Genomic DNA, 23,961 nt, shown 5'->3' on the forward strand with positions numbered 1-23,961 from the left:
GATGAGTGACAGAAAAAAGTGAATCCAAATGAACCGCCACGGAAAGAGAGGGAGTGAAGGTGTGAAAGAACGGATGGATCCGGAGTCGCTCCGGATTCATCCGTTTCTCATCTTGGGTTTGAAGAGTAACCGTTCATAAATGCTGAGTCATGCTGCCAACAGAAATGTTTAAAGCCTGTTAAAATGTTTGAAGGTACGATTGTGTGCTAGTGACGCGTTAACGTTCATATCAATAAAGTTGCATATCTTTTCGTACAGGAACAGACGCCCCACTTTGCCTTTCGGTCCGTTTGATCTTGGCCATGGCCCACGGCGCCGGCGTCCAGTATGAGCCGGTGGCAGAAATAGGAGGAGGCGCTTACGGGACGGTTTACAAGGCCCGGGACACGGAGAGCGGGCAGTTCGTGGCGCTGAAGAGCGTGCGTGTCCAGACGGACCCGAACGGCCTCCCGGTTTCCACGGTGAGGGAGGTGGCGCTGTTGAGACGGCTGGAGCAGTTTGACCACCCCAACGTCGTCAGGTAAGACCGCCCCCCCCCGTGATGTCGCGTGCGTCGTCCGCGGCTCGCCGCCGGCATCTCACCGAGACGCCGCCGGTTTTGTCGTCCGTGACAGGCTCATGGACGTTTGCGCCACCCAGAGGTCCGACCAGGAAACGAAAGTCACTCTGGTGTTTGAACACGTGGACCAAGACCTCAAGACGTACCTGGACAAAGCCCCGGCCTCGGGATTGTCCCCGGGCCGCGTTAAAGTGAGAGCCGACGCAACTTCGTGAGCCGCCGCGCAGCTCGGAAGAAGCCAAAGGGTCACGACCTCTGCCTTCTTCGATGTTCTTTCTCACGTTGTCCTTGCAGGATCTGATGAGACAGTTGCTGTGCGGCCTGGCGTTCCTCCACTCGAACCGCGTCATGCACCGAGACCTGAAACCGGAGAACATCCTGGTCACCAGTCAGGGCCAGGTGAAGCTGGCCGACTTCGGGCTGGCCAAGATCTACAGCTACCACACGGCCCTCACTCCAGTCGTGAGCGCTTCGCCCGCGTTGAAACGGTCTCGCCCTCAAAGCTTTTACTGCCTGCTGATAAACGGGTTGCGGTTTTTTTTCGGGTCTTCAGGTGGTCACCCTGTGGTACCGCCCCCCCGAGGTCCTGCTGCAGACGAGCTACGCCACACCTGTAGACATCTGGAGCACCGGCTGCATCTTCGCCGAGATGTTCCGACGCGAGTGAGTCGGCAGAAAGTAGTTCAAATAAATAAAACTGCCATTTATTGATTATATATATATTTTTTATCACCATCTTGTGATTGCGTTAACAGTTTGTGATGCGATTTGCTGAGAGGAGCAGCGCCGGGCGGAGCAGCGCTGTATTAGATTTAGCTTCTGAAGCAGCACAGATTTGATTCTGTATCCTGAAGGGCTTTTGCACAGTTAGAAGATCGTCTTCATCAACTTTAGTTCCTCGTGTAACGCTTCATGGCGACTTAGACTTTGAAAATAAGTTTCTTTAAACACACACAGTCACACAGTCACACACACATGCACACACACACACACACACACTCACACACTCACTCACTCACACACTCACACACACTCACACACTCACACACACACTCACACACACACTCACACACACACACACTCACACACTCACACACTCACACACACACACACACTCACTCACACACTCACACACACGCACACACACACTCACACACACACTCACACTCACACACACACACTTCTGCTCGACTTTGGAGATTTTTGGCACTTTCATCCTCAGTCTTCTGCGCAGCATTTCACCCACTCACAAACCCTACAGCGCCATCTAGTGGTACAGACGACACATTTCATAAATAGATTCATGTCTGGGTGTGCTTGCCTCGGGAACAGTCATGATGCTCTGATCAGCCGAGACGCGTTTTATAGCTTATTGATCCCTAAGAGGAACACGACGACGACGACGTCTGCTCTGCTCTGTTCATTCGGATCGAACCCTTCTGTCTCTTCAGACCTCTGTTCTGTGGGGAATCAGAAGTGGACCAGCTTGCGAAGATTCTGGCGTGAGTCTCGCTTTCTGTTCCTCTCTTGAATGGCTACGAGGCGCGTTGGCGGACGGTTTCTGTTTCGTTTCTAAACGACGTGCCGTTCCAGAGTGATCGGCTTGCCGCCGGAAGACGAGTGGCCGACTGACGTGACGCTTTCAAGGAACAACTTCCCGCCTCTGGTGCCTCGTCCCATCGCTGACTTTGTGCCGGAGATCAAGGAGCAGGGGGCGCAACTCCTGCTGGTAAGACCTCGTCGTGAATTGGCATTTACCAGTCCTTATGCTAAGCTAACCTGCTGCTGGCTCCAGCGTTGTGCTAGCGACATAAGAGACGTGCATGGCGACACGGTTCTTGCATCCTACTGTCCTTTCTTCCGCAGAAAATGCTGACCTTTGACCCCTTCAAACGAATATCGGCCCTGAATGCCTTGGAACATCCGTATTTCCACGACGAGGAGACGTTGACTCAGACTAAAAGCTGATGGGATGCAGTAAAACGCATCGGGCGAGGCGTGAGGGCGTCAAAGTGTAGAAGCGGCCGAGCCGTGAAGGATTTCGTTTTCATTCGGCGCATTGCCTTTCGAGACTTCTGGGTTTTGCTTTGATATATTTTTTTTGATATTACTCCTGCATCAAAAGCCCAAGAAGTGGGATTAAAAGTGAAGAGGAGTGAACTTAAAGATCACCGAGTTGCTTTCCAGCATGCAAATGTTAACATGCCTTGTTAGCAATGCGTTTGATGTTTGACCTGCATCGGCCTCAGTTCGGCTGGAGACCAGAAACGATTTGCCGTTTTCCCCCCGGAAACGTTGCTGCTGTTATTTTTGTACAGAATGTAGAAGGAAGGAAGTCGAGATGTTGTCTCCATGACAACCTCAGGTTTAGAAGAGCCAGTCATTCGTGATTTAATGTGTTTGTATATTTATCATATAGATGCTGTAGGCCTTCAATGGGCATTAGCAAGAAACGTTCCTGATAACAGTCCTGCTATTTCCCAGAAATCCTTTTGACTCTGTCTGTTTGGGGGATTTAATCATTTCGCTTTTTTTTTAAAAAATGCAAAAACATGTTAAATCAAATCAGCACTGCAAATACAAAATGACTAATAAATGTTTTAATCGCACTTTGAATTGTGTCTTTTTTTTTTCTATGGGTGGAAGCCCGTGAAAATCCTAAAAAATGGTAATGATGTGTGAGGAAATGAAAAAGCTGGCGCCGCCTCATCGCACTGACACGGAACAAACGTGCGTCGGCGGCTTTCAGACTTTTAGACATCTCTAAAGGTTGTTTGCTATTTAAAGAGTGCAACGTTCATGCTTGATTTATCGTTGGGTTTATTTATTGATTGAATTAATTCATCTGCTTGTACTTGCTGAGGGAAAAACTGGTGGTGACTTCAGAGAAGTCATTTGTTGAAATGTTGACTGGGTAATGATGAGGAGGCGATTAATGGCCTTCCTCTTCTTCTAGATTCTTGTGTTGTCCATCATCATCATCATCATCATCATCATCGTCACACCCTCTCCAGGGCTCCTTCATTTCATTCAGTTTCCATCGTTGCACATTTTAGTGGCTTTGAGATTTAATGTTTTACAGCAATGGTCTATTGATAGAGATCCCCCCCCCCCCCCCCCCCCCGCGCCCCCTTCCCTCACTCAGAGGGGGGGGGGGCAGAGAGAACAGGAGCTATAAGAAGCTGGCGACGGAGCAGATGCATGAGGAGGTTTCTTCTCTTCCTTTTGAGGTTTCTGCAGAGACGATTTAATCCGATGATTGTGTCCGAGGAGCATCATCACCGAGCCGGAGCCGGAGCCGGAGCCGGGTGCGCAGGAGGCTAACGGAGGGCTAGCAGTGAGGGCTGCAGGAGGGCTGCAGGAGGGCTGCAGGGAGGGCTAGCAGGAGGGCTGCAGGAGGGCTGCAGGAGGGCTAGCGGGAGGGCTAGCAGGGCTCCGTGGAGGAGAGGAGGCGCTGTGGGAGCTTCAGAGACACATTTTATCGACTCGCTAATTGGTCGAGGCATCCGGAGGGGAGGATGCGGTGAACGGACGGAGCTGTTCTCCGGGGGGGGGGGGGGCTGCAGGAATCTGGCTTCATCTATTTAATAATAATAATAATAATAATCTACGGACATAACAACAGATGCTTCCCAGCATCTTCCAGTGACCCCCCCCCCCCCCTCCGCACACACACGCACCGCGCATGCGTAATTGTATGCTTGACATTGAATGGAGGCTCCAGCTGCCAGAAGCTTCGCGACAAGTGAAAGATTTCCATTTTGATGTTGTTTTTTTCGCACCCTGCTCTCTTTCCCCTGATTTTTCTCTTGGACTCATGAGCCGGAGCCCCCCCCCTTGTTTAATGTGCCGTTTGATATGGATGGTCATAGGATGGCATGATCAATTCTCCTCCCAATCGACCGTGCAAGGCGATGGATACTCCTCAGGGAAAATGTGAGTATGGTTTTAGGAAAAGGACGCGGTGGAATTATTCATCCTGTTCATTTTAAATGGATCAGCCCAATGAATCGACTGTTGCATAATTCCAGGCTGAAATCTGAGGGGGGGGGGGGGGGGGTCAACACAGTGAATAGAAATGTCTCTTTACACGCGTTTGTGTTTTTCCTGCGGGGTTTGAGCAGAATAAATTAATTTAAGAATGAAAGCAGAGAAAAAAAGATAGGGGGGGGGGGGGGTATGAATGAATCAGTGGTAAAGATCAGTAGTAGCAGTGTGCATTGAGAGGGGGGGGGGGGTCATGAAATACAGTCTAGACTTGTTTCACCACTGGGGGGGGTCATTCTTTTATAAATACTCTCTGATCTGCATTTTGATGCGTCTCTCGTTTTAAGCGACTGTCGTTCCGTTACCTTTAAAGGAATCCGGTTCTCATGCCGACCGCGTCGGATCTCCTCTGCTCAGTGTTTTCATCGTCGCCATGACTGAGGTGTCCAGACCCGGCAAGGTCAGAGAGCAGTTGCCCCCGCGCTGAAGCTTCCTGCCCAAATGAGCGACGCGGGCAACCCACAGCGGCGCACCACCTATCTCATCTCACTCACTCTGGTGAAGGTTGAGGCCGTGCCAGAGGATGTAGCCGAGGATCGGGAGGAGGCCCTCCCGGGGGTGGAAGCTAGCAATAGGAAGGAGGAAGAGGAGGAGGAGGAGGAGGTGAGATATGCTCCTGAAACGGAAGAGCAGCCCCCACGTGCACCAGAAGAGGAGAAGGAAAACACACAGGTGGAGGAAGACGAGGAGCCGGCACAGATCAAGCGTGGAGGCCACAATGAGAGCCGGGGGGGGCACGAGTGGAGGGACGCTCCCGGGCACAGAAAGGAGCCGGTGCCGATCGGTAAAAGCAGAGACACTTCGTTTGTGCATCAGCCAGTTCGGCAAATGGTCAAAGTGTACGGAGGAACGAGCTCGGAGGGAACGGTGCGCCGAGAGGGGCCGCGCTCGGACGCCCTGCGCCCCCGGACGGAGCTCTACAGGGAGCCCCCCGTGCAGGGGGAAAACGGAGTGGACCCGAGCAGCCGCTCACGCTGCAGCCTCCCGTTCTCCATCCCGGCGCAGGCCGGCCGGCACCCCGAGGTCCTCATGAGGTCGCACGCGGGAGGGAACGCCTCCTGTTGGAGGGAACTCCGGGAGGCCAACGCGAGCCTGTATCACTCTGCTAAGACCTTGGATCGCAGGGACACCCGCATTGGGGACCAGCCCCCCTCAACGCTGGGCCCTTACAGGGCGTCCTGGGCCGACAGCGACGGCAGGGGGACGCTCATCCGCCCCGGGGCGCCCTCGAGCGGAGGATTCTCAGGAGTATTAACCAGGGGTAGCCCCCAGGGGGAGAGATTTAAGGCCGTTTCTATTTCCTTCCCCGCACCTCCTGCTACCGACACGTCCCGGCCTCAGAGAAAGGGCACAAGTCGTACCCTGGACAGCAGTGACCCGCATTCCGTCTCGGAGGACCTGAGAAAGGGGAAGGAGGGCCAGGGAGGAACGTTCCAACGAGCGCCGCCCCGCGACAGGAAGATGCTGAAGTTCATCAGCGGCATTTTCACCAAAAGCACGCCTGTTCCGCCGAACGCCGGCACGACGCCTCCCCTCTATCCGACGGCGGACCGAGGGTCAAGCGAGGAGGAAGGTGAGGCCGCCGCGTTTTCTCTGCCAGATTCATATTTAAAAGAATGCACGTTTAATATTTCTGTTTCACTGCTTCTTGACTTTGAACCAGATTCAGCTGGAAATCCATGAGAATTTAGACATCTGAGGAGGAAAAGCACCAAAACATGGTCACACATCTCTCGTTGCTGTCTGGTTACGTTGACCTGAACCAAAAAATGTCTTCCCAGAACATGTCAGCATAAATTTGTAGCCAATTAACATGCAAGGAAAATTTTAATTTGACCAAAAGCTGCAAAGAGTGACCGATAACGACAGAAACCTCCACCTCCAAAGACCCTGTGGGTCTTTGGACCCATCCATCCATCATCCATCCATGTGGAATATTATTTTGCTGTAAATAAAGCCTGTTGCTACGACATGCAAAGAGATATGGTGCATCTAAATGAAAAAACAACCCACTAATTAGGATCTAAATTACTGCAGACGAGTATTCAGATTGTTTCCATCGTCCGGTTTAACGGTGAAATGGGTTCGGATGTTCCGCCTCTGAACTTCTCTCGGTTTGATGCAACTTAAACAATCTTTATTGATCTTTTTTTTTTTTGATCACCTTTGACAGGGAGTGTGGCTTCGGAGTAAGCTCAGAATAATTTGTCAGTAGTAAGTGGAGCATGAATAATTAAGGTTGGGGATACAGAGAGCTGCGTTCATCCGTTAGAGCGAGTGGGAACCCGCCACTTCCTGCTCTGTGCAGCCTTCAAATCGAGCCCATTCATCCATTCATGTCGAACCTGTGGCCTCTGCGCATCCGGTCGGGGTGCTGATGACGGATACGCATCACTGAGTCGGGGTGCTGATGATGGATAAACGTTATTGAGCGGAGGAAGTAACGGTCAGTGTCAAATTGTGAACAGACACTCTGGGATATTTTTAGCGCGTGTGCACAGGTGGACTTCATCTCTCCGTGCTTCTCACAAAAGTCGCTGTATCCACGAGAGACCATTCACTGTATAGAGAGACCTTGGCTGGAGACTTCTGGAAAACGGAGTTGCCGTGGCAACAGCAAGCCGTGAGCGATGCTATTTGGTGTGTGGTGTGACGCGGTTGATGGAGAGGAGTGTTGGGGTGTGAGGCGAAAGTTAGAATCCGTGTCCCTTCACCGTGTGTGTGTGTGTGTGTGCGTGTGCGTGTGTGTGTGCGTGTGCGCGTGTGTGTGTGTGCGTGTGTGCGTGTGCGTGTCCGTCCGTCCATTAGTGAGGGCTGGGCACATGAATCTGTAAGTTACGGTCTGTCTTGTTAGAAAGGTATCATCAGCAAGTCTTCAGAAAACAACTTCCCATTCTTTTATTGTTGTATTATGGATTTGCTGTTTTCCTGTCGGTGAACTTATCTGTCTTGTTTCAGGATACACATTTTACAAAACCCTCAGACTAGTGCTTGTATTCTTTATCGTCATATGTGCAGTAGTTATTTAATACCACAACGACAATGATTCATATACTTATATCAGTGTCTCGTAAACCAAACTGCTGCAGCAATGACAACAGTAATTGCACATCAGACATAATGTATGTTTAAATAATTACACTCACAAAATCAACTCGGTGGATTTACTCATCGCTAAAACAGAGGCCAGCAAACCGAACGCAAATCAGCACTCTGGATCATCGCAGCAATGTGAAATTAAAATTGAGATGAGGTCCATCAGGAGTTTACTTACAGTTCTCACATTATTGCGAATCTGTTTTTAAAAATATCCAATTTAAAACATTTTAGTCAAATCTGGAAAAATGTAAAGGCTTTAAAAAAAAACTGAGAGAGGAATGAGTTGAGCCTGGATCTAAACACGATGTTCTGATGAGTCAGATCATTCAGATGAGTCAGATCAGTTAGATGAGTCACCCTGGATTTGTTGCCAAAGCCGACGTATAGAGAGACGAACAACCAGCCACAACGACCGGCGATGTAGCGATGGCTTTAGGGAGGGAGGCACCGGTACACCCCACATCTGGACCCAGCAGCCCTGACAGATGTTCTACTATTGTGACCCACCAGTGATCATTCAGCATAAAATATCTTAGCATAGTTTCGTCCCAGATTCAGGCCGCAACATTTATTTTTCTTGCAAGACAACAAATCATCAGTTCGATGATTTCCCTTTTCCTGGCCCAGTTTCCCTCTATTCATGTAGTATTTTAGGAACTATACTCAGTATGACAGAACAGCAGACCTCTGCATTAGATTCTGACTCAAAAACAGCTCAAAGCATTTCTGACAAACTGCAAAATGTCTCACAGTAATAGTACACAGAGCAACAATTAACGTTTTGCATTGATTCCGTTTACACTAACGTCTGTATAATTTATTAGAAAGGAAAACAGCACTGGGAATAGGATGAAGATCATTTATGGGTGCAATCATTTCATCGATTGTGCAAGTAAGATGATGATTATGATTATTCTTTGTTTGTCTGACACGCTTATTTAATTTCACGAGTTTCAAGTACAGAAATAGACGTGGTGAGTTTTATCAGCTTACACAAAAAGATACCCCGAATGGTTAAAAAACAAAAAAAATAAAAAGCAGCCTCTTTTTATTGGATTGAGTAGCCAGCTATCAAATGTAACTTCTTATTTCTATGTTTCTCCTCCAGCTGTTTGCACCGGCAGTCAAGACTGGCCCGTGAGCCAAACCATCCAGGAGCTTCATCTGGTAAGCGTCGTGACATCGGCTTTGCACATCGGCTTTGCACAGCGGCGACGAGTGACGTTCTGTTCTAATCTCGTACTTTCTCTGTGGGTGTCTGTGCTCCGCAGGGTGTTTTAGGAGGTCTGTGCAGTGGGAAATCTGCGCTGGTCCACAGACATTTGACAGGAAGTTACCTGCAAGTGGAGAATGCTGAGGGTCGGTTTCACAGGAACCCTTAATTAGCTTTTACCTTCCGCAGTTTCCATTAAATTCAACTTTAATTGAAGGCGCCTTCGCTCCCGCGTTTGATCCTGCCATGTATCTGCAGGTCGTCAGTGCATCAAGGACGTCCTGGTTGATGGACAGAGCCACCTACTGATAATCAGAGAAGAGACGGAACTCCCAGCTGCTCAGGTGCGCTGCAAACTGATTTGGTGAAACTGGACAAAATATTTTGTGGGATATAAATGTACCATTTCCAGACGCTGGTTCCTCTGAGTAATCCGCGTTTGTGTTCTCGTCATCTCTTCCCTTCAGTTTGCGGGTTGGGTGGATGCAGTTATCCTGGTCTTCAGTTTGGAAAATGAGGCCAGCTTCCAGGAAGTTTACAAAATGTACCACCAGCTCTCGGTCCACCGGCCTGTTTCTGAGATACCTTTCATCGTCGTTGGCACTCAGGGTAAGACGTCTGCACCACATGTGCTGTGACTTTAAAGCTTTGCGCAGATGGATCTGTTCTGCATTTTGCATTTGCGATCTTTTCCAGATAAGATCAGCAGCACGAACCCCAGAGTGATAGACGATGCCCAGGCCAGACAGCTCTGCTCAGACGTGCGGCGCTGCACTTATTACGAAACCTGTGCGACGTACGGCCTCAACGTGAACAGGGTCTTCAACGATGGTACTCGCGCCCTTTGAAGTCACTCCAGTTTGGGATTCTTCTGGTGCAGAAATTATGTAAGAGGCTTTGCGTCTTTTAGGTGCTAATGTTTAACGTGTTTCCACAGCTGCTCAGAAAATTATGGCTGCCAAGAAGCAAGCTGCTCTGCTGGCTTCCTGTAAATCTCTCCCCAACTCTCCTTGCCACTCCGGAGGCTCCACTCCCGTGTCGAATGTCTTTCCAGGACAGGTATGACTGCTAAAGTCCATCTGGCTAATTAAAAAGCTTTTGCTGCTTCAGTCATCGCCACCCACCCAACCCGTTGCTCCTTTCAGGCCAGTAATGGTGGTCAGAGCAGCGACTACTCCTCATCACTTCCATCCACTCCCGTGATCAGCCATAAAGACATCGGTAAGACGGCACGAGGAGAGAAACAGGAAGCTGGCGTAGCCGGGTCGGTCCGGAGTGCCACTCGGAGACGACCCTCCCGATTCGTGGTACGCGGATGTCATTTAATGTCAAACTTTACGCGCTGCTTTTCTCATGGCCGTACTCTTCTTATCCCACACCACAAACAAAATGAGGAGGGGATTGTCCACACTCAACAACCAGAAACTAAAGTGATGCTTTTTCCCATTTAGGGATTTTTGCTGTTTTTATTATTTTTTTTACATTTTGGGGGCGTAACTGTTCAATAACTTTCAAAGACCAGACCGTGTGTGAAACATTCGCACGAAGAAAACGTGAATAGATCACGACTTCTGAATGGCATCTCTTAATTAATTCATGCTTATTGATGCGCTCCTCACGTCTCTCTACCAGAACCGAAGAGGCAGCGACTCAAACAGAAGGAGCGCAGATTGTAAGGGGAATCTGGGCAGCGGACGCTCCATTCCCATCAAACAGGTAGGATCATAAGACCCTCTGCAGGAGGGACCGAACCCGAAGGTCTGTGCAGGCAGTCCCGTCACAGAACGTCTTCCTGCTGCCGGAGCCTCTGAGAATACATTCTCTCTGCTTCTCTCACCTCCGTCAGGGCTTCTTGCTCAAGCGCAGTGGAAATTCTCTCAACAAGGAGTGGAGGAAGAAGTACGTCACGCTGTCCAACGATGGCGTCCTGTCCTACCACGCCAGTGTCAATGTGAGTCGGCAGTGCTGGCAGAGCGCTCTGAAGTATTACTCTGCTGAAAGCAGCAATGACAGCGATGGCCGACGTTTGACTTGGCAGGACTACATGCTAAACGCCCCCGGCAAAGAGATGGACCTGCTGAGAGTTACGGTGAAGGTGCCGGGGAAGCGACCGCCTCGCGCCGTACCCGCCTGCGGCCTTCCAGTCGGGCTCAACGAATGGGTCAAAGATGTGCCGGGATCGGAGGGTGTCAGCTCAGGTCAAAGGGGAAACATGCTTCTTTATCTGCAGAATGTCATAACGAATAGAAGTGCATGGAGTGTTTACGAAGAGCTTCTCTGGCCGAACTCTGCTTATAATCATTATAATTCGTGCACACACAGACATCATTACGTTAGGGATTTTTATTTATGTCTTTTTTTCTTTAATTTTCATTTAATGGCTGCTGTCATCTCTCCAGTCCCTGTAATTACCAGCAGCCTCCTGCAAGTGGAGGAAATGGAGGGGCTTGGAGGAGCGCTGTTCCTGAGGAGTAAGCAGCGATGTCCCTACGCGCTGTCCAACCACGCCCAGAGCGTTGGTGAGTCGCGCACTTCTGGGTTGAGGCCCGTATTTACTATGTATTTGAACCCTTTTAATTAAATGTGTTTTGTGTTCTTGTGGCCAGACTCTGCAGTCGAGGGCGTGTCCAGCTCCTCCTCCACCAAAGACGTCGGCTGTGCGTCGCCGGTGACCGACAAGAAGAAGTATCGCAGGAAGAAGAACGCCAACCAGAAAGGAGACGCGACCATTGGCCAAGCAGACGGTAAATGTTTCCAACCTTTAGAAGCCGCTCAACAATGAAGAGCAACAACGTCTGAGACAGTTTCTCCCTCCTCACTCAGCCAAACGCAAAATGTGGAAACTTAAAAGCTTTGGCAGCTTGAGGAACGTCAGCAAGACGGGTAAGGATTTATCATGATGTCATAATGCAGCTTTTAAAATCGAACTTCCCCTAACTCATGCTTGTGTTGCTCTTCCTGCCAGAAGGCCATCAGAGACGATGCAGCTTTTGATGTTGAGGGACCTAATTATTACACATTTTAATGACGCGTGTAAATTTCAGCATGTAGGTCACATTGTTGGTTATAATGCAACAGTTCTCTAAGGCACATCGCAGTGGCCAGTCTTAGTTCAAAATGATATATGCAAATGTATTTAATTAAATACTATTGGATGAAAGATCTACAGCAGTCGACTTATCTACAAGAAGATGGATGATTAATATATCTAAATCTAAATGCAAGTTTATTTGCTTTTTTTGCTGCATCAGAGGAGGATAACTTTGACTTCCTCATCGTGTCAAGCACTGGCCAGACGTGGCATTTTGAAGCCCAAAGCGTGGAGGAGAGGGACTCCTGGGTCCGAGCCATAGAGAGCCAGATTCTCGCCAGCCTGCAGCTGTGTGAGAGCAGCAAAAACAAGGCGAGAGGGCCCAAACGACACGCAGCACGCTCACTGCTGGTCCTTTTATATAATGTTCTCAGTACATTTATTTCATTATTGAATATTATGCGTATAAGAGGAATAGAGGAAAGCGTATAGGAATAATAATAATAAGGGAAATAATATAGGAATTTGGAACTTGATGAAAAGGCCCATACATACAGTACTACTGTTTAGTTAAATAACTTGAGTGTGTGTGTGTGTTTGGATATATATAAATTGGAACTACAGTTTGAGGGCCTTGTTTTATATCTGCATAGTTATATTATATTTCATATGGATATATGTATATTTACACAGATACTTGTATGCTGTATATTTGCACCTTGGTGTCTGAACTCTTTTATCAACGCTCCAGGAAGCTGTTAGTGCCGCATCTTTTTATAGGGCTGAAGGCAGCTAATTAGATTGGTCATTACCGAGAGCCATCTCTCGCCTGCATGTGGTCCTGTGTGCTAATGGGACCGAGTTTAATCGGCTTCAAAAACGGTCAACAATATGATACATCCCATGATGCACTTCTTTATGAAATGCATGCCCTCGGAGGCTGAAGGCCTCAGAATGAGCCTAACAATGATTGGAAGCTTTATAGAGGATTATTTTTGTGGTGTTTCATTTTAACATCATCATTTAACATGTGTGCTTTCCACAGGCTCGCAGGAACAGCCAGAGTGAAGCGGTTGCTCTGCTGGCTATTCGCAACGCGAAGGGCAACAACTTCTGTGTCGACTGCGATGCTCCAAGTACTTAAAGCTCGTCTCCTGAGTCTGGCTTTGGTCCATTCCCCGTCTCATCTCAATTACACCTTTCACATGGGTCCATTTTTCACAAAACAACCAAACTTTCTCTATATTTCTACAGTGGCTACTTTTTTAGGTAGTGCAATAAGAAGAGGTTCAAAGCCCGATTCTGGGAAGCACTTGAGGCTTTGTGCATTTCCACACTTCTAAAGCTCATCTGACTAAACTGTGGAAAAATGACTTGAACCCTGAATTGTTGTTGAAACATTTCAGATCAGACAAAAAAACAACTCAAATCAGAAAAAATGACTTTTCCACTTCAAAGACTGCAAAAGTGGCTGCCTTTTGCCAAACATTCCATTTTTGAACTTTGTATATTTTAGCTCAAATTTTATGAAATCATAAAATCAGATTACAGTTTATTCTCCATGGTTTCCCTAAAAATGGAGGAATAATGAGCTGCCACCATTTTAATGACAAACCATTAGCCATTATTATACATTATAACTATAGTGGCTTAGATATCACTAAATCAAAGAACATGTATGAATTTCTGAGCACGATTCTATTGATAATGTTAAAAGGTTTGCGCTTCAGGGCTAAATGTTTTAAAGTCATCAATAACTTGGCGTAATGCGAGCCATAATATCAGATTTCATTGGTATTAATCATTGACTAAATAGACGTAACCCTTTTTTGTTGTTTCCTCTCCCAGATCCGACCTGGGCCAGTTTGAACCTGGGCGCTCTCATATGCATCGAGTGTTCAGGGATCCACAGAAACCTGGGGACACACCTGTCCCGCGTTCGCTCACTGGACCTGGATGATTTGCCGCGGGAGCTCACGCTGGTTCTCAGTGCCATAGGCAACCAGATGGTGAACAGTACATGGGAGGCGCACACATTTGGCCACCGCAAGCCGCCCCCGGATGCCACGCGGTAAGGACAGACAGATGGACGAGGAGTGTTCGGCTGAATACGCGTCATTGTCTCGTTTCTCTTTGCATTTTCAGCGAGGAGCGGGAATCGTGGATCAGGGCGAAATATGAGCAAAAGCTGTTTGTGGCGCCGCTGCCTCCTCCTACTCCTGGCGAAGGCCCAGACATCACGCTATCTGGACGTCTCCTCCTGGCGGTGATGGAGCACAACCTCCCCAAGCTGCTGCTGCTTTTGGCCCACTGCACCAGAGACGACATTAACGGCCCCCTCAGCCTCGGCCTCTCCTCCAGATCGCTCCTGGCGCTGCGGCTGCCTGGCTCTGCTCTGCACGCTGCCTGTCAGCTGGCTGATGTGGTGATGACGCAGCTTCTTGTTTGGGTGCGTTTGCCTCCCACTCTGATATGGGAATAGATTCATCTTGGCAGCGAGGCATAAAGACAGGAATCGGAATATTACAGGCATTGACAAGGCGTGAAATGATTTAAGATAATGCACCACAGGAAACATCAGGTAGGCAGACTCGAGGACGGTTGATGTGTATGAAAGGCACTGAAGCTCACTGAATTACAACTTGTTGGGGAGAATTTAAGACCATCTTGTCAGGTAGAAGTTGCAAAACATTTCTCATTTATTGAAGCCCTTTTTTAATCAAAACCATCTTTTTATTCCCATCAGTACGGCTGTGATATTCAGTATCGGGATGCTCAGGGGCAGACAGCGTTGGCTCTGGCTCGCAGTGCCGGGAGCCAGGATTGCATCGACATCCTGCTCCAGTACGGATGCCCAAACGAGCCGGAAGCCACAGTCGGCTTCGCGGCAGCTGTGACGTCCAGCCTGACGGTTTCCACGACGCTCAAGATCTCGCATAAGAGCAGCAGCACCAGCATGAGCTACAGCACGTCCAGGAGAGGACTGTCATAATGGAAATGTGTGTGTGAACAGGGGGGTGCCTGTCGCTTTGGTGTCCTGTAGGCTCAGGACAGGAGCAGCAGGATTGCTGGACATGCTGCCAGATGTTAGAGAACCAAAAGCAAAGGACACTTTGGTGGTGAAATGAGAGAACATGACCTTACAGATTCAATAGGAATGTCTTGCACTGTGCTGGTTCGGTTTGTATTTCTTCATGCAGTCAGTATTCAACTTAACTCTCGATTGGAATTTGTCTTTCGGCCTCACAACGAGCTCATCGGATCGTCTGGAGGCTCGAAGTGCAATAAGTTCATGGTTTCATAGATGAAGTCCGTGTCTGTGTGCTCACACCTTAAACACTCGTCCTCCCTTTAACGACGGCGGGTGTCCGTTTCAGAGTGAATATGCTGTGCGACGTTCAACACATTCGGTTGTTCAGTGCTTAAATAATGTTGCGTAAGTTGAAAGAAAATCTGTGCAACGGCTGGAAATGAGAGGCCGTTTCAAAGCCAATTAAAACAAACCGTATTGAAATGCATTGATAAAAGATCAGAATTCTAAAAATCATTTTTACAAAAAAAAAAAGATTGTTATTGTATGATTTGTACAGTTGCTTCTGTGTACAAAACTCAAAGGGTTATTCATGGCTGTTCAGAGATTTCCTGTACAGCATCTTTTCTTTTTTTTTTGGTTTACTTTTTGTAACCACCTGATGAACCTTTGAAGACGTTTAAGTTTACATCATCACGCAGCTCGCCGTCGAGGCGAGTGTAACAGTAGACGTGTAAATGCCTTGATTGTGACTGATGATTTCAGTGGATTGTTAAAAGCACTAGCACGCTTTATAAATGATGCAGTTCTGGTAGACTGTTGGGGTATTTTATTTTTTAAGTTACTCATATTATTCCTGCAGTGACTAATAGTATGGTTTCAGATAAATATTGATCTATAAATGTAGTTCTTTTAGTTGATAGGATTATATTTGGAAGGAGCTAAAAACCATGAAAGAGAGGATTTTGTTCATAGAGATAAAAGAGCCCCCCCCCCCCCCTGCAGCTCTGTATGTATTATTGAGTTTACTTGAAGACGCCGTTGAGTGTACATGTCTGTGCTGTAAGCATGTCTCCATTTGTATTATTTGTATTTTTTTACTCATGCAGTGATTCATAGAGCATTCAGTATCAATATACTATAAATCTATTGCCCGAGATGTGGCGTTTTATTCCGCGTCTTTAGTGCGTTTCTTTCTGTCTGGACTCCTAGTTGCTCTAATTTCTGAACATGAATTGAGGATTATTTGTTTAATTTGAATGTTAAAAGCTAAGAGGAGGCAGGAACATGCTCTGAGGGTAAAACTGGGCCCTCTCCAGCCACTTGCTCGCATCCCTCATTTCGTCGAGGCTGGGACTTGGACCAGTGGCCTTGTGCCTTTCAGATGCTGCAAGCTTGTGCTAGTGTTTCCTGAAGCTCACACTGCACTGCGCTGTCCTGCGATAAATACAGGCTGCTGAGCTGAGACGATAAGGCTGCCCTCGAGCGTGGCTGCAGACGTTTGTGTTGAGCCTTTCTTTCTTTCTGAGACCCAGAATGTTTGCTCAGTTTGCCAAATTCTATTGTTTTGATAAGTCTTGTCACTGGCCTGGAAAGTTGCAAATGAATATATGAGAACCGTTGAAAAGATGTTTCACAGAATCAGCAGCCAGACCTTCATCGAAAAGGAAACTGGACAAAAAAAAAAAAATAAGTACGTTTAGAAAATGTGATTTTCCTCATCATCTCCGCCCACACAGGACTGTAAGAAAAATGTATTTGATTTGGAATGCTTCTCTAAAGCACCCTATTATCGATCTCAAAACTGTAGGAGAGGACAAACGCTAATCTATTAGCAACAAGAAGACTTCCTCCAGACTTCCTTGCACAGTCGATGGACTCGATCCTTGAACTAGGCAAAGATCTTAGTGATGAACTCTCGGAAACGTTTGGCATACTGCTCTGGATGAACGGTGGAGATTTCTGCTCCTGCCTGAAAGACACACACACACACACACACACGCACACACACGATGAACACACCCCTGCTCACGCTGTCGGACTGAATGAGACTTAAATGCTAACTGGTCCCTGGTCTCTCACCCCATGTTTCACAGCCTTGGCAGCGTGAGCAGCTTTTTTCTTTGTGTCGTACTGAGTCAGCACGTCAATCAGACCCATGACATACACCTCCCTCTGGGGTGCACCTGCATGGGGGTGGGTCACAGCATTCAGCGATGGTACCTGCTCCAGGATAGGTAAGCCACCTGTACCCTGTCCTCCACCAGGACTCACCCACGGCGCTCTGAATGGCGTACACATCCACATACGGGTCAAACTCCCCGGGGCCCATGGGCTTAGAGGAATTCATGTAGCCACTGATGCCCTCTGGTGAGGCGGAACCCAGAGCAAAAGCCAGGCCATTTTCTTCCTCCTCCTCCTCCTCCTCATAGGACGACTCCCTGTCCTCCAACTCCCCCTCCTCCCTCTCAGCCCGCTCCACGTCGTGGATGCCCAGCAGCAGGCTGTAGTCCATGATCTTCATACGGACTAGAAGCTGCGAGACGTGAACGTGCCAATTACGAAAGAAACAACAATGTCTGCTTCTTCAGCATCGATTTCTTACCTCGATGTCGCCGCTGAGCTTGTCCGTGACCTTCTTCTTCTCCTCGTCGCTCACATAAATCTTTTGCTTGTTATTTTTGAAGTCTGCGTCTTTATAAGTTGGGAGCTCCTTCACCTGCCAATAGGGTGAGCGACAGATATCACATCACCCTGAGAAGATGATTGTTGGATTATTGCATCCGTGATGCTGCTGGGCTCAGATCGGCCTCATGCCCAAATTAACTAATATCACTCAATTCACCCTTATGAACAAAAATATTATTTCCCATAAAGGAACATTCATATATTTTGTTCTTTTATTTATATTTAACACACAGCTACATTAAATCCATTTAAATGGCTCAAAATAATGAACATTATTTCAGCTACATATTGATGACAGTGTAATATCTCTATCCTTCTCTGTTTCTACACTTAACCCAATACAGACTGTTACCCTCAAACTACACATATTGACTTAAACAGTCTTAATCCCATATTTCTTATTTTGATTGGTACAATTATTATTGTTCATGATATTTGCAAAATATTATACAAATGTTCCATCTTGCAAATTTAAAGTAAATGAAAAATTGATATGAGTTCACACTTTTCACAAGTATCTGTGGTTTGTGGTGAGAGACAGAGCATGGAGAGGCAGACTGGTGGAACAGCTGCAGGCAATTTTATGCAAACAGCTAGAGAATTCTAGATTTACTGACTTCTTACTTCAGCTGTTTGCTTTTATAATTATGAGACAAAAACAGTGAACTGGTTCAGGGGGGGTTGTTAAAATTGAATTCCATCAATTTCACAAGTAAAAAGCAGCTCACTCTTCAGGAGAAGTGAAAACAGTTGCATGATATGTTCAGGGGCTCTGCATGGGAAACAGGGCTCAGGGTATTTACGCAGGCGAAGGTTATAGAACAGCCTCATGTGGGTTATAAGAACCTTTATTTAACTCTCTGAACTAAAGGTCTGCTGGCCAACCAGGAGATTTTGGGGTTTGACATCAGGGCTGAAAGTCACCATTAATACCTCAACCAGAGCTCATCACACAACCTTTACCTTAAGTTGATCTCACCTTCTCTTTAAAATTGGCTTCACGAGACACCAGGGACCCCTAAGACAAGAAAAAAAAAAAACAATAGTCACTAATGAGAGAAATAAAAACCATATGCATGATGCAGCTCAATAAAGTTTATGACATAGAAATCATTAGAAATTCAAACTCCCACATGTCCCAGGACTTCCATTAAACGAGCTGAGGCAAAAGTCAAGCAGAAAGCACTGCTGCAGTATGCGTTACCTTGAGGTCATACTTCCTGTGGACATGCAGTCTGTGGCTGAACATGTTCCTCATCACTAACAAGTTGGTGTCCTCGCTTTCCACGGTGACTCTGTACATAGCCAGGAACTGAGGTAGCAACGTGTTGCCATGGCAAGTGACAATATGCTGGATGGGAACATCAATGAGGAAAGAGTGACTGACAGAAACGTTGTCATCTTACTATCATCACCTAATTAAATGTGACCCTCACAGTGAAAAAAAGATAACAGTTTCCGGCAGGTGTTCGTCCTACCTGGTGATACTCGGACAGAATGTTGTGCATTTCCTCCACCTCCTCACTGGAGATCTCTTTCACGACCAACGTGCGGTCGTGCGAGGTGAGCAGCAGACCCACACGCTGCCCATCCTCATCTTTGATGGGAGGACTGCGGGCCAGCGACACCTGTCGGTGAACAAGAGGATGGCAGCTCTAACAGCAGGCGACACGTGACGTCAGTTTAAATGCAAACAAAGAGCATTCGGGGGGATGATGCATGTTGTGTTTTTGTGTTTTATGTTGATTTGCTCTTATATAATTTTAGACATGCAGTAAACATCTGTATTTGTGTGCTAAGCAAATGTTTTCTCTGCAGAAAGGGGGTGACTCGATGCATGCAAATACAACACAAAGAGATGCAAATTTAGAAAGGAGGAGAATGGAAAAGTGTCTGGAGAACAAAACGCATCTAAAAGCTTTGGATATTCCAGGGTTTTCTGGTCTGCAGCGTCTCATCACTTCCTTCGTCTTGTAACGCAGACTGTGCCAAATGACTGTCAGAGGCGTTTATATAATCTACCTGGTAATCCTGATCTTCGATTCCAAAGCGCTCTCGTAGGTTTCTGAACACCTGTGGGCAGTACTCTTTGAATTTGAACTGTCCTGGAAGATTCTCCCTGAAGATCCAACAGAATAAATAAAGCACATTAAATGAATCTAATGCCGTTAATCGGCGGACAAGACACAGATGTTTCATTCAGTTAATACAGATGTTCAGTCTGTCCTAGAAATACTGGACAATATTCTGGACTTGCCATCTTTTTGTGGCATATTTATTTTGTTATTTTTGGCACAGGTGGAGGAGCAGGAGGAGGAACAGGTGGAGGAGCAGGTGGAGGAGCAGGAGGAGGAGCAGGTGGAGGAGCAGGAGGAGGAGCAGGTGGAGAAGCAGGTTTAGGAACGCAGCACTGTACTTGTTGAAGAGGTGATGGTTCACTTTAATCTTGGTGCTCGCTTTGAAATCGTCTGGAAGCAGCATCACAGGCACGGGGACCTGGTTTAGGTCATTGATCTGTGTGTGATCAATGGGAAAATACAGTCACACTCACACACACACACACACACACGTCACGTCAGAGACGCACGCACCTACCGAGTAGTTGACGCCCCACATCAGGACGCTCAGCACCGGCTCGCTGGCTCGGAACACCTCCACCTTCTGCTGCACAAAGTGCTTCTTCTTGCTTTTCCTCTTCGGCGCCAGAGCGCTCAGAGGGTTGGAGCTGGGAGGAGAAGCCATGTCGCTGCTTTCACGCACCCGTGTGTGTCACTGTCAGGGAGGTTTTAGCCGTCATTTGGTGCGTCCTGTTTATGTAAAGCAGCCTAAAGTCCGCCTCGTTGAGGTGCTATAAAGCAGCAGCTGACAGGGCTCAGAACTGAATCCTCCATCGTGCTGAAGGTCATCTGTATTGTGCTGAAGGTCAGCTGTATCGTGCTGAAGGTCATCTGTATCGTGCTGAAGGTCAGCTGTGTCCCCTAAACATCACACGATGTGATGCTTTCTAAACCGTAATAAACTCAACAGATCGAGTTCTTCTCTCTCTCGTCCAGAATGACAGCAAAAGACAATCAAATGAAAACCATCGTTACTTCAAATAAAACTGTTTATTTGTCTGACTTTGAACATTATACAAATTACTGATAAAATACACAAATCAAAACATATTTTGTTTGCTTTTATACATTTAATGTGGAAATGTTACACATCTTATATTTGAGAGCTTTAGGGATTTAATGAATTACTTGAGAAAATTATTTATTTTATTTAAAAAGGATTGCATTACTTAAATGCACGAACACCTTGTGGACATTTCTGCAGTATTATCCATCATTTCCAGTCAAACATTCCTCTAATTGAACAACAGACCTATTTTCTCGCTGAATGCTAAAAAAAGAAATATGGACATTATTAATACTCCCATGTAATTCTACATTAGAAAGTCACAATTTAATAATGACATAAATAGAATATCATACTCATAATGACATAAATAGGATAGCATCTACATTATGTACATCACAGTAATACACGTCCAATTCTAAAGTAAAATAAAATACTGAAAAAGAGGCAATATTTACATCCATATTATATTCTCGCTGGAGTTTCATGGCGTGAAATATCAACATTGTTGGTTGGTTTTTGGGATAGACGCGAGTACAATTCATCTCAATGTGCCTCGGCTGGTTAATGACGCACGTTGACAGAAGTTTGACATCTACTTATGAAGGTAGATTTGCAGGGATCGTCTGATTAATATGGTTCTAATATTTTCAGTAGAGGGCGCAAGAAGACAGCGAGCATCACGTTCCTTCCTCTTCACCTCCTGTTGCCGATGAAGCTTCAGCCTGCTTTGGTTCCCTGCAGGTGATGTGGATTTTAACAGCTTGTGCCAGCCTTCTGCTTGGCGTTAGATGGGACTGGCATGCCGTTCCGATCCACACACCAGCATCTGCCACGCCGTTTACCTCGAGACGACCAACACTGGAGCAACGGAACAAACAAAAAGAACAGTTCTGGCAGCTGGAAATAGAGATCTAGTTTCTGCAGTTCAGTATGTCGGCAAGCTCACCTGCTTCCTTCTGAAGAAACCCCGCTTGTCACAGTTGGGCATGTAGATATCATGGTGGGAGTCAAACAAATGGGCATTAAGACCTCTGATGAGCGTAGTTAGCAGTTTACGGCATGGAGCCTGAAGGAGGAGACAGCGGATACGTGGACCTGGTTGCGTGTAATTCATGCTTCATTTGTCTGAACTGTTGAGGTCTTGGAATAAACGGGATTCTTACCTCCTCTGGATGCTCAATCTGCGCTGGTTCTAGAGCCATGCGAGGACAAATGCATTTATTACCGTATGAATTCCAGTTTAAATTCATTCATTACAAAGTCAGATTAGTGAAATAATTATTCTTTATTAACTACAGTAATCATACTAGGACTAGTATCGAACGTAAAGCCCACCTTAGAACACAGGTGAGTAGTTATACTGCAGTAGCTGAGCCATAGACATGCAAACTATGGGGCATTTCACGACGCTGATGGTTTGATGTAACGGCTTGTCTGGCAGCAGATGGGCTTTGGAAAAATAAGCTCACTGTGTAAACACAGGTGTACTTCTCTGTTCTAATATTCTCTAGACGATTTGCGAACATATAAACGCTCATTTGTTGATTAAATGGAAGTAAGAAAGTAAAAGCAACAAATAAATCTCACACTCTGCTGCGTTCATTCACATCCTCCTGCAGGCGCATTAATTATGCCCCTTACCTGCTGTGTTGTTATTTTCAACTGGACCAATGCTGCTGGCGTTGCTGCAGACTCCTCTGCCCTCCAGAAGGGCACGGAGGGGCCTGGCTTCACCCTCTGGGGGCGCACAACGTAGATCCTGGGCACAACTCGGCGTGTAGACTCCACATGGCTCTCCAACGCCCAGAGCGGTGGCGTTTGATTTACAGGTGGGACATCCGCTGGACGGCTTGGGCAGCGGGACGGGGCTTGTCCCGGCCGCCGCTGACTGAAGGGGGAGCAGCAGCATCAGGATGTTCAGACTCAGAAGCATCTCGCCGCGGAAAAGCCTGGAACTAATAGTTGGTGACGAGCCAAATCTTCTTGACTTTCTGGTTGCTAATTTCTATGAAGACTTCCGATCTTAGATTATGTCCCTTGACTGCCGATTGTGTGTGGTAAAGTGGAGGGTTATTCCCTAAAGCCAAGACAAGTGATAATGAGTCTGACACTCACAGCTGGCAGCGGCTTTTAAAGAGCTCCAGCCAGCAGGGAAAGGTATGGGAGGGCACATGATGGAGAATGTTAGTTTTCCCTCTCGTTTCCACAAAGCTGAGCACACCCTGTTTTCTCTTGTCTCTAACACACACCCTCACACACACACACACACACACACACACACACACACTCGGCACTTATGCATGCTCATACTGTTCGCTGTCTGTCGCCTTGCCAGATAGTAATGTGTTCTGCAGGCATAAATCACAATGATTGCTGGTCATTTATTCATAAAGGTGAAGCTTTCATGTTAACAAGCAGTCATGAAATTCATCGCGTTAGTTTTCAGTTTGTTCACCTTAGAAAAATAAACATCTATTTGAATATTGCCAGTCGTCAATGCAGAAAATATGGATGAATAAAAATGAACAAGTGATGAATAATCTAGCTTTAAAGCAGATTATTGTATTTACTGCATGGTTTATTTTACAGGAGCTCTACTTTACTCAAATGCAGTGCAACTTTTCTTTTCTACATTTCAAAAGCAAATTCTGCTTTTTCTTACCCTGCTATATTTGTCTGATTGTGTTTTATATGACATTTTGTAGATTTCTTACAGACTCACAAGATTTAAACTTAAAAATCAAATGTAATATTATTTACAATCTGAATAAAAAGCATTAAAAAAACACAATATACTAAAGAATTGCATTGTTTAAAACCCCTCCACGCAATTAAAAGATCCAGAATTAATGTTTAGTTTCTTCCACCTTTTTGTCAATGATTCTGAGAATGTCATGATATCTTTTTTTTAATAGCAACCACTAAACAAACACTTGTTTGTTGACAGAGTTTGTTTCCAGAGACTGTAACCACAGGGCTGAAGACTGAAAGGAAGTCAACATTGAGCGGTTGAAGGAGTGCTACTCAAAGTCGGGTGAAAGGACGTTAATCGCCACGAGCAAAAGGAATCCCCACCCTGAAAATTACACTCTGTGTGAGTCACAAATGGAGTAAATTAAGAGGCACGATCTTAAATGATCTGTCTTCTTCATGATGCTTTAACAGCC

The 23,961-nt window shown here is 46.6% G+C and overlaps 4 protein-coding genes across 4 annotated transcripts; 2 read left to right on the plus strand and 2 right to left on the minus strand.

Moving 5' to 3' along the window:
• The first annotated feature begins 302 nt into the window (after positions 1 to 302).
• Positions 303 to 3,132, plus strand: cdk4 (cyclin dependent kinase 4). The gene is made up of 7 exons (XM_068742798.1): positions 303 to 520; positions 615 to 750; positions 854 to 1,021; positions 1,113 to 1,222; positions 2,011 to 2,061; positions 2,153 to 2,288; positions 2,426 to 3,132. Exons 1-7 carry the CDS (start codon positions 303 to 305, stop codon positions 2,525 to 2,527), a joined length of 921 nt encoding a protein of 306 aa, XP_068598899.1. The 3' UTR covers positions 2,528 to 3,132.
• Positions 3,133 to 5,047: 1,915 nt separating this feature from the next.
• LOC137898752 (arf-GAP with GTPase, ANK repeat and PH domain-containing protein 1-like) lies at positions 5,048 to 14,941 on the plus strand. Its single transcript, XM_068742797.1, has 19 exons — positions 5,048 to 6,179; positions 8,814 to 8,872; positions 8,977 to 9,064; positions 9,177 to 9,262; positions 9,386 to 9,527; positions 9,615 to 9,749; positions 9,856 to 9,977; positions 10,064 to 10,225; positions 10,551 to 10,634; positions 10,765 to 10,869; positions 10,957 to 11,104; positions 11,318 to 11,437; positions 11,525 to 11,662; positions 11,742 to 11,801; positions 12,170 to 12,321; positions 12,995 to 13,085; positions 13,798 to 14,020; positions 14,095 to 14,398; positions 14,696 to 14,941. The coding sequence occupies exons 1-19, from the start codon at positions 5,048 to 5,050 to the stop codon at positions 14,939 to 14,941; spliced, it is 3,597 nt and encodes a 1,198-aa protein (XP_068598898.1).
• A 1,930-nt stretch (positions 14,942 to 16,871) lies between these two features.
• LOC137898051 (phosphatidylinositol 5-phosphate 4-kinase type-2 gamma-like) lies at positions 16,872 to 20,410 on the minus strand. Its single transcript, XM_068742047.1, has 10 exons — positions 20,264 to 20,410; positions 20,085 to 20,182; positions 19,691 to 19,787; positions 19,147 to 19,296; positions 18,873 to 19,019; positions 18,648 to 18,686; positions 17,586 to 17,699; positions 17,255 to 17,516; positions 17,063 to 17,166; positions 16,872 to 16,952 (listed from the first exon to the last, which is right to left on the minus strand). Exons 1-10 carry the CDS (start codon positions 20,408 to 20,410, stop codon positions 16,872 to 16,874), a joined length of 1,239 nt encoding a protein of 412 aa, XP_068598148.1.
• A 352-nt stretch (positions 20,411 to 20,762) lies between these two features.
• Positions 20,763 to 22,883, minus strand: LOC137898052 (insulin-like growth factor-binding protein 6). The gene is made up of 4 exons (XM_068742048.1): positions 22,436 to 22,883; positions 21,958 to 21,986; positions 21,741 to 21,860; positions 20,763 to 21,652 (listed from the first exon to the last, which is right to left on the minus strand). Exons 1-4 carry the CDS (start codon positions 22,725 to 22,727, stop codon positions 21,548 to 21,550), a joined length of 546 nt encoding a protein of 181 aa, XP_068598149.1. The 5' UTR covers positions 22,728 to 22,883; the 3' UTR covers positions 20,763 to 21,547.
• Positions 22,884 to 23,961: the final 1,078 nt, after the last annotated feature.

The sequence above is a fragment of the Brachionichthys hirsutus genome, chromosome 8 (assembly GCF_040956055.1).
Source record: "Brachionichthys hirsutus isolate HB-005 chromosome 8, CSIRO-AGI_Bhir_v1, whole genome shotgun sequence".
NCBI classification, from domain to species: domain Eukaryota; kingdom Metazoa; phylum Chordata; class Actinopteri; order Lophiiformes; family Brachionichthyidae; genus Brachionichthys; species Brachionichthys hirsutus.